At 39.5% G+C, this 10,052-nt stretch overlaps 1 protein-coding gene across 1 annotated transcript in view; it reads left to right on the top strand.

Annotated features, from left to right (window-relative positions):
• The window catches only part of herc2 (HECT and RLD domain containing E3 ubiquitin protein ligase 2), a 70,519-nt gene that overhangs the window by 54,025 nt on the left and 6,442 nt on the right, over positions 1–10,052 (top strand). Inside the window, exons 71-92 of the mRNA XM_016272094.1 lie at positions 555–708; positions 1,418–1,525; positions 1,617–1,748; positions 1,844–2,002; positions 2,272–2,390; positions 2,474–2,599; positions 2,685–2,840; positions 2,940–3,055; positions 3,215–3,413; positions 4,217–4,377; positions 5,258–5,333; positions 5,430–5,521; positions 5,612–5,675; positions 6,116–6,277; positions 6,374–6,465; positions 6,556–6,695; positions 6,813–7,000; positions 7,092–7,289; positions 7,395–7,478; positions 8,581–8,722; positions 8,815–9,009; positions 9,145–9,257. Of these exons, the coding sequence (XP_016127580.1) occupies positions 555–708; positions 1,418–1,525; positions 1,617–1,748; positions 1,844–2,002; positions 2,272–2,390; positions 2,474–2,599; positions 2,685–2,840; positions 2,940–3,055; positions 3,215–3,413; positions 4,217–4,377; positions 5,258–5,333; positions 5,430–5,521; positions 5,612–5,675; positions 6,116–6,277; positions 6,374–6,465; positions 6,556–6,695; positions 6,813–7,000; positions 7,092–7,289; positions 7,395–7,478; positions 8,581–8,722; positions 8,815–9,009; positions 9,145–9,257 (2,976 nt within the window). The remainder of the gene's footprint in view (positions 1–554; positions 709–1,417; positions 1,526–1,616; positions 1,749–1,843; positions 2,003–2,271; positions 2,391–2,473; positions 2,600–2,684; positions 2,841–2,939; positions 3,056–3,214; positions 3,414–4,216; positions 4,378–5,257; positions 5,334–5,429; positions 5,522–5,611; positions 5,676–6,115; positions 6,278–6,373; positions 6,466–6,555; positions 6,696–6,812; positions 7,001–7,091; positions 7,290–7,394; positions 7,479–8,580; positions 8,723–8,814; positions 9,010–9,144; positions 9,258–10,052) is intronic.

Here is a 10,052-nt window from a genome sequence, read left to right as displayed (position 1 = left end):
TAGTGTATTATATCTGTGCAACAGTTATTGAGACTTTCTTTTGACAGTTTTAAATTTCAGTTACTGTGCACGTTAAAAACAATTTATAGTCTTTTCTACGCCCGTGTTTTGTTTTCACAGACACCCGGTAGCAAGTAACAAAACAACATTAAACTTCGGCAAGAAGATAAAATCCTTTTTGCGAAATCATAGAGATGTATTTACAAATCAAGTATAATGGGAACACAGAATGATCTTGGCGAGAGCTTTACCGAGCTGACTGCTGTAACCGAACGTGACCAGGGTTTAAAGGCTGAACGAATGACTGACAGCCACAGTGGAGAAAAGAGTTTGTGTGAACTTTAATGTAAGGACTTAAATATTCATATGTAGCTCACATTAAGCTATCGCATGGCTTCAGAAGTAACACAGAATAATTCGCACAATCGAAAAATAAAAAAATAAAAATCTTGGATTTCGATCGGTACCGATACCGATCCGAGAAAAATGGCACTATCGGAGCCGATACCAATATGAATATCGGATCCCTACTAAATGTGTTTGTTGGCACACAGGTGGCAGATATGCTGCTGGAGTTGTGTGTGACTGAGTTAGAGGACGTAGCCACTGACTCTCAAAGTGGACGGCTGTCATCGCAGCCTGTGGTGGTGGAGAGCAGTCACCCATACACTGATGACACTTCCACCAGCGGAACTGTGAAAATACCAGGTCACCTTGTGTTTTTCTGTTTATTCAGCATCTCAGCAGCCATAACAACCTCATTGCTGGTGCATTATTATTTTTATTTGAACAAATTCCTAAACCTATGTATTAAACTTTGGCACAGTTGCTGTAGATAAACTATTGCAGAAGCCACTCATATTTTCTTCAGGATATATAAAAATCTAGTATTTTATTGTTGATGGGAATTAACCAATGCTGGATTTATTTGATCAAAAATGCAGTAAAAACAGTAATATTGTGAAATATTACAATTTACAAATAACTTTTTTCCCCCCTGTACTTTATTCCTGGAATGGTATGCTGAATTTTTAGCTGCCCTTACGTTAGTCTTCATTGTCACATGATCCTTCATCTCCTTCAGCTTCATTCCTAGAAACATTTCAAATTTGATCAATGTTGAAAACACTTGTGCTGCTTAATATTTTGGTAGAAACCATGACACATTTTTTCAGGATTTTTTGATGAATAGGATGTTCAAAAGAACAGCAATTATTAGAAATAGATTTTTTTCTAACATACTCTAAATGTTTTTATTGTAACTTTTAATTAGTTTAACACATGCTTATTGAAGAAAAGTATTAATTTCTTTCAAAACATTTTTGAACTGTAGTGTAGATGCTTTATGAAGCTCTGTGTTCTAAGAATTAGCAGATTTAAAGACATTCAAATTTGATCTTGCGTGTGGCTATTTTAGGTGCTGAAGGGTTGAGGGTGGAGTTTGATCGCCAGTGTTCAACAGAAAGGAGACATGACCCTCTTACCATCATGGATGGAGCCAATAGGATTGTGTCTGTTCGATCAGGTCACATTCTTTTTCCTTTTTTCTTTTTAACACTATTCAAAAAGTTGTTTGATCATTGGCCACATGACCTTACTTGTTTCCACCCGTTTAGGTCGTGAGTGGTCTGATTGGTCCAGTGAATTGAGGATTCCAGGAGATGAGCTGAAATGGAAGTTCACCAGTGATGGCTCTGTTAACGGCTGGGGCTGGCGCTTCACTGTCTATCCCATCATGCCTGCTGCTGGTACATCAGTTTAATATGAAATCACTTCATTGTACATACTTCATATGTAACATGATATTCTGAAGTTTTTGACCTTTTTATTGAATTACCTGCAGGTCCTAAAGACCTCCTGTCAGACCGTTGCATTCTGTCCTGCCCTTCGATGGATCTAGTAACGTGTCTGCTAGACTTTCGCCTGAACTTTGCTTCAAACCGCAGCATTGTGCCAAGGTTGGCAGCCTCACTTGCTGCTTGCGCCCAGCTCAGTGCCTTAGGTACGAGAAGACCTTTGAAAGAAAAATTATAGTATACTGTATTTTTTATTTTTATATTTGTATGTATAATTAATACAATTATGTTTGATGTTTTATTATAATTAATACTAGTCCATGTTTTTGAGATATTGTTGATGTGAAATATTTAAATGTCTGTATGTGTCTTGGGCTTTTAGCAAAAACATTTAATACTTGAAATCTTGAAATCACAAATTTAAGATTTTAGAATCAATATTTTACTATGTCTTTGTCGCTATGTGCTTGTTCAGCGGCTGGTCATCGTATGTGGGCCCTGCAGAGGCTACGCAAGCTCCTAACCACTGAATATGGCCAATCCATAAACATCAACCGCCTCTTAGGAGACAGTGAAGGAGAGGCTCGCTCTATGGTTAAACAATGTTCTATGCAATTAATTAATGTATTTATTTATGTATTATATAATTAGCGTAACTTGTATTGAATGTTGTGTAGAGTTTTACAGGAAGTGCACTAGCCGCTCTGGTGAAAGGACTTCCCGAGGCTTTACAGAGACAGTATGAGTATGAGGAACCCATAGTCAGAGGTGGCAAGCAGCTGCTCCACAGTCCTTTCTTCAAGGTATGTTTGTCTTCCTAACAGATGGGCCTAGTAAGGTATGCCACATGAGTTTTTCCAAAAAATATTTTTTTCTTGTCCTGTGTAGGTGTTGGTGGCACTTGCATGTGATCTGGAGTTGGACACTCTTCCATGCTGTGCTGAGACACACAAATGGGCTTGGTTCCGCCGCTATTGTACCGCATCCAGAGTGTTAGTGGCTCTGGACAAGAGGACTCCTTTGCCCCGCCCTTTCCTGGATGAGGTAGGGGTTTCTAATATTGGTTGGAAATTAGAGAATATCTTACTTAATGGAGAGCTGTTATATTTATGGTCTGTGAATTTTTTGCATTTTTTCCACTAGGTGGCAAAGAAAGTCCGTGAGCTCATGGCAGACCTTGAGAACATGAACACACTCCATGAGAGTCATGACCTGTTTAAGAGGGAGCAGGATGAGCAGTTAGTTCAGTGGATGAACAGGTAAATCAACTAAACAAATCTGAGACCAGTGTTGTTTAGCTAGTGAAACAAAACCAAAAATGACTTGGTGCTCTTGATGTAACATTTTAAATGGATGGAGTTCTATTATAACCGTTTTTTGTTAAATTTCACAATTTCTTCATGTTTTCTGTTCACTAGACGACCAGATGATTGGACTCTCTCAGCGGGCGGCAGTGGGACCATCTACGGCTGGGGGCACAATCACCGGGGTCAGTTAGGTGGTATTGAAGGAGCAAAAGTCAAGGTTCCCACACCAACAGAAGCTCTAGCCACACTGCGACCTGTTCAGCTGATTGGTGGAGAGCAGACCCTGTTCGCCGTAACTGCTGATGGGAAAGTAAGGCTTTTCACATTTTAAAAATGTTTAAAATTCAAAGCCAGCAAAGGATCCTTTAAAATCTTCAGTACAAATCTTACTTGACTTAATGGAGAGCTGTTATATTTATGGTCTGTGAATTTTTTGCATTTTTTCCACTAGGTGGCAAAGAAAGTCCGTGAGCTCATGGCAGACCTTGAGAACATGAACACACTCCATGAGAGTCATGACCTGTTTAAGAGGGAGCAGGATGAGCAGTTAGTTCAGTGGATGAACAGGTAAATTAACTAAACAAATCTGAGACCAGTGTTGTTTAGCTAGTGAAACAAAACCAAAAATGACTTGGTGCTCTCGATGTAACATTTTAAATGGATGGAGTTCTATTATAACCGTTTTTTGTTAAATTTCACAATTTCTTCATGTTTTCTGTTCACTAGACGACCAGATGATTGGACTCTCTCAGCGGGCGGCAGTGGGACCATCTACGGCTGGGGGCACAATCACCGGGGTCAGTTAGGTGGTATTGAAGGAGCAAAAGTCAAGGTTCCCACACCAACAGAAGCTCTAGCCACACTGCGACCTGTTCAGCTGATTGGTGGAGAGCAGACCCTGTTCGCCATAACTGCTGATGGGAAAGTAAGGCTTTTCACATTTTAAAAATGTTAAAATCTTCAGTACAAATCTTACTTGTATTTTTTTTTCAATGCTCAGCTGATAATTATTTTTAAAATTAAGTACAGACCTATGTTGTATATTCAGTAGTTGTTCTAATATCTTATGTCAGCGGAATAATGTCCTTAGTGACTTGTCTTTGCTGTCCTCAGCTGTATGCTACAGGATATGGTGCCGGTGGTCGACTGGGAATAGGAGGCACAGAGTCCGTCTCCACTCCGACCCTGCTGGAGTCAATCCAGCATGTTTTCATCCGGAAGGTGGCTGTGAACTCTGGCGGGAAGCACTGCTTGGCTCTCTCCTCCGAAGGAGAAGGTTCTCTCCTGTATCGGTAGCCAATAAGCTCGCTGCTCAGCATTCCAAATATATGGCAGTGTTTGCTGTAGCAGTAGCAACGCACTTCAGAAACCCTCCACCTTCCCCAGATCCACTTGTATAGATCTGCTACAGGGTGATCATGTATGCTATGGGGGTTATTCATGTTATATGTGCAGCAGTAATATTCCTTACATGCTAACAGCAGCATGTTGTGTATGTGTTGTAGAAGTCTCGGTACTTGATCTGCCTCAGCAGCGTAGCAGATCTATTCCGGCAAGACCAAATACATTAACATTGCCATGTATATTACCATGCGAGTAATATTCCTTACATGCTAACAGCAGCATGTTGTGTATGTGTTGTAGAAGTCTCAGTACTTGATCTGCCGCAGCAGCGTTGCAGATCTATTCCGGCAAGACCAAATACATTAACATTGCCATGTATATTACCATGCAAATCACTCCGAGAGTTGTCATGACAGAAATCTTTTTTTTAAGCAATTGGAAATTTATGGAAATTCATTGAATATGGTGTGGGAACAACAATAATAATTTACTAACATTATATTTTAATTCTTTTAATATGATAAATAGTTTTTTATTAGTATTATAATAAATAACTGTAAACTAACCAAACAAACTGATTTTCTGAAATTAGTCAGTGTTAGTTGATTTTTTTTTTTTGGAACTGGATTTTTAAAAAAAAATGTTTTTAAACATTTGGTTTAGTTTGTAGCATATCTACTCTCTAACACTGTATATTCTGTGAATTGCCTGTGCATGTTTATAGGTGGAGGCACTGCAGGGTCACCGGGTGATAGACGTTGCATGTGGCAGTGGGGATGCCCAGACCCTGTGCTTGACCGATGATGACATGGTGTGGTCATGGGGGGATGGAGACTATGGCAAACTGGGCAGAGGAGGAAGTGATGGATGTAAAGTACCTATGAAGGTAGGACTGCTGGTGTAGTTACTTAAGCATCAAATGCTTTCTGGTTAGTGATTCCTGTATGAATCTTCATATCTCATTCTCTCTTTCTCTGCTTAGATTGACTCATTAACTGGATTGGGTGTTGTGAAAGTGGAATGTGGCTCTCAGTTCTCTGTGGCTCTCACCAAGTCTGGAGCAGTTTACACATGGTAATCAATCCCAAAATGCAGTGGTACATAAACCGATCTTTTATTTAGTGAGAACACGAGTAGAGATTTTACGTTTGTGATTTGTTTTAGGGGGAAAGGCGACTACCACAGACTAGGACATGGCTCGGATGATCATGTTCGCAGACCCCGGCAGGTCCAGGGTTTGCAAGGCAAGAAGGTCATAGCCATAGCAACTGGTTCTCTTCACTGTGTATGCTGCACAGAGGATGGTAGGTCATCATGTAGCAAGTTTATCATGCAAATCACTCCGAGAGTTGTCATGACAGAAATCTTTTTTTTAAGCAATTGGAAATTTATGGAAATTGATTGAATATGGTGTGGGAACAACAATAATAATTTACTAACATTATATTTTAATTCTTTTAATATGATAAATAGTTTTTTATTAGTATTATAATAAATAACTGTAAACTAACCAAACAAACTGATTTTCTGAAATTAGTCAGTGTTAGTTGATTTTTTTTTTTTTGGAACTGGATTTTTATTTTTATTTTTTTAAACATTTGGTTTAGTTTGTAGCATATCTACTCTCTAACACTGTATATTCTGTGAATTGCCTGTGCATGTTTATAGGTGGAGGCACTGCAGGGTCACCGGGTGATAGACGTTGCATGTGGCAGTGGGGACGCCCAGACCCTGTGCTTGACCGATGATGACATGGTGTGGTCATGGGGGGATGGAGACTATGGCAAACTGGGCAGAGGAGGAAGTGATGGATGTAAAGTACCTATGAAGGTAGGACTGCTGGTGTAGTTACTTAAGCATCAAAGGCTTTCTGGTTAGTGATTCCTGTATGAATCTTCATATCTCATTCTCTCTTTCTCTGCTTAGATTGACTCATTAACTGGATTGGGTGTTGTGAAAGTGGAATGTGGCTCTCAGTTCTCTGTGGCTCTCACCAAGTCTGGAGCAGTTTACACATGGTAATCAATCCCAAAATGCAGTGGTACATAAACCGATCTTTTATTTAGTGAGAACACGAGTAGAGATTTTACGTTTGTGATTTGTTTTAGGGGGAAAGGCGACTACCACAGACTAGGACATGGCTCGGATGATCATGTTCGCAGACCCCGGCAGGTCCAGGGTTTGCAAGGCAAGAAGGTCATAGCCATAGCAACTGGTTCTCTTCACTGTGTATGCTGCACAGAGGATGGTAGGTCATCATGTAGCAAGTTTATATAAAATAGATATCAGGTTTTCTTTTGTCTGGCATAGTCTATACCTATTTGTATTTGGAGTTTTTGCTAAAGACATGAATTTAAACACACAGGTGAAGTGTACACATGGGGTGACAATGATGAGGGTCAGCTTGGAGATGGGACAACCAATGCTATTCAGAGGCCCAGGCTGGTGGCGGCACTGCAGGGCAAGAAGATCAACCGTGTGGCTTGTGGCTCAGCACACACACTTGCCTGGTCCACTAGTAAACCTACCAATGCTGGAAAACTGCCTGCTCAGGTACTGTACCACCAAATATAGCTGAATCACACAGAACTACCAAAAAATCTCAAAGAACTTTGTGTTTAAGTAATTAAATGTTTGTCTGTAGGTTCCTATGGAGTACAACCACCTGCAGGAGATCGCCATCATAGGCCTGAGGAACCGATTACTGCTCCTGCACCACATCTCTGAGCTCTTCTGCCCCTGTATCCCAATGTTTGACCTAGAAGGACGACTGGGTGAAACTGGACACGGCGTCTCCGTTGGCTTTGACACACTGCGTGGAATCCTTATTTCGCAGGGCAAAGTAAGAATATTTTTGTGGATAGTACTTACATTATTATTTTATTTTATTTTTTACAAATTACAAGTCCTAATTCTATTTATTAATATTTGTTTTCAATATCTCTAGGAGGCAGCATTCCGTAAAGTGGTTCAAGCCACTATGGTTAGAGACAGGCAACATGGGCCAGTGGTGGAGCTAAACAGGATACAGGTACACTTGTTTAAACTGCACATGTAGTTTGAGATTTGCGTTCAACTCTATCCTAATTTGGCCTCAAATAAATCTCACAGTCATAGTCCAGATGTAATATTTTGCATAAATTAGTGTATTCGCGTGGAATCCTTATTTCGCAGGGCAAAGTAAGAATATTTTTGTGGATAGTACTTACATTATTATTTTATTTTATTTTTTACAAATTACAAGTCCTAATTCTATTTATTAATATTTGTTTTCAATATCTCTAGGAGGCAGCATTCCGTAAAGTGGTTCAAGCCACTATGGTTAGAGACAGGCAACATGGGCCAGTGGTGGAGCTAAACAGGATACAGGTACACTTGTTTAAACTGCACATGTAGTTTGAGATTTGTGTTCAACTCTATCCTAATTTGGCCTCAAATAAATCTCACAGTCATAGTCCAGATGTAATATTTTGCATAAATTAGTGTATTTATTTTTTGCATTTTTGAAATATGTTAGCAAACAGATTTTTATTTCAGTATATTGAATAGTAACCTATTATGATGTTTCAACCTTATAAGAAAAAAAAATGTAAACCATGTATTTATGTTTACATTTTGAAAAACAATGACCAAAATGCATGTTATTTATTCAGCAAAGTACATTTTTGCCTGCATTTCCCTTTTGGCTTGAGAGTTCATTAGGGTGGTAAACAGAATCCAAAATGAACAATTACTTTTAATGGGCAAAAATAGCTAGCGGGGCCTTCATAAAATTGTCTCCCTTTACCTAATCACCATAATTATTGTTGCATTTCCTGTTCCTTTCTGTCAGCGCGGACACACAAGTACTATGTACACCATATGATTATTATCATCCATTTTATTTTAGTTATAGTTTTGAGTGAGAGTTGGTAGCACTAAATCTTAGTCTTAAATTTGTTTTTGGATCTGCTCATCATGAGGTTCTTCATGAGATTTCCCCCCAAATAATAGGGTATAATAGGGCCCCTGGAGCCTGGCACTGATCTGGCAAGTCTCACAGCCGGAAAGCATAACAATGGAGTTTATACATCAGAGCAGAAATGCTGTATATGGAGAAGCCTGTAATAACTTGCACTCATTCTCTCGACCAGGTCAAGCGTTCCCGCAGTAAAGGAGGACTGGCAGGGCCGGATGGCACCAAGTCAGTATTTGGGCAGATGTGTGCTAAGATGAGCTCTTTCAGCCCTGACAGTCTGCTGCTGCCACACCGGGTCTGGAAGGTCAAGTTTGTGGGTGAGTTTATATTTGGAGAGGGATGAAAGGAGGGAAAAAGGCCCTTGGATCGTATCTTTAACATGTTTCTTACCCTTTGTGTGTGTTTTTAGGTGAGTCAGTTGATGACTGTGGTGGCGGATACAGTGAATCTATCGCAGAAATGTGTGAGGAACTACAGAACGGTCTCACTCCTCTCCTCATCGTCACTCCTAACGGCCGAGACGAGTCAGGAGCGAATAGAGATTGCTTCCTGCTCAACCCAGCTGCCAAATCCCCTCTGCACATCTGCATGTTCCGCTTCCTAGGTACCTTTTGCTTGTGTTTCCCACACTGAAAATGCTTTCAAGGCTTGAGGAAACAGTCTAAAATTGTACAGCTGTAGTAGTTCCCTCCATTAGATCTGTTGATCTACCATGCTCTCTTCTTTTAATTGTGTATAGGAGTACTCCTGGGCATAGCAATCCGTACAGGAAGTCCTCTAAGTCTCTACCTGGCAGAACCTGTGTGGAAACAGCTGGCAGGCATGAACCTGACCATTGCTGATCTCAGTGAGGTAGGACCGTGTGTGTGTGTGCATCCAAGATTTTTATCACAAACGAAAACTTTCACAAAACTAAAACCTAAATGTTAAAGAAAAATGTTCAGTTGTATTCACTTGTTTTTTTGTTTTGCTGCTTTTTAGGTGTTTTGTTTTCAATTAACACTTCAGGGGGTATTTCAGAAAGCATTACTCATGATGACACATGGTATTACATACCTGGGCTTAACTTTCATTGCAAAATTGTACATTATGTTACAGTATATAATTATATAATACCATATTAGCCCGAATATAAGACGACCCTGATTATAAGACGACCCCCCTTTTTCCAGTTTTGATCCTTTTGGAAAAAGGCTTTTTAAAAACACATTTTGTCTTCAATTATTTTCATATAGCATATTTTTCCTATTTTAATTTTTGTTTTGAAAGTATGGTAAAAACTGGTCAAATGTACCAACAATCACATTTAAAAAATATATAAATTTTTTGATATACCATAAAAAAACCAAAAAAAAAACAGGTAGCCCATCTGAATTAGGACATTTAGGCTATCCATCTAATAGTAGCCTACCAAAATCTTATTAACAGTAGAAGTAAAATCTTACTGTAGTCTTCAAATCTGGGTACTGTCTTACGTTTTAAAATCACAAAGGGAGTTTGGTCCCATCAGGCTAACGTGACAGTCATGACTCATGCAGCTGTAAAGTTTTCTTATTCTTTTGTTTTTACTCTCGATCTTTACAACACGCATTACTTTACGTATTTCATGGCACACTCGTTTTATGCGTATTTGGCGCCACCTATTGT

This window comes from Sinocyclocheilus grahami, unplaced genomic scaffold (assembly GCF_001515645.1).
Source record: "Sinocyclocheilus grahami isolate Dianchi unplaced genomic scaffold, SAMN03320097.WGS_v1.1 scaffold67.1, whole genome shotgun sequence".
NCBI classification, from domain to species: Eukaryota; Metazoa; Chordata; class Actinopteri; order Cypriniformes; family Cyprinidae; genus Sinocyclocheilus; species Sinocyclocheilus grahami.
This window is presented reverse-complemented; position numbering and strand designations above follow the sequence as displayed.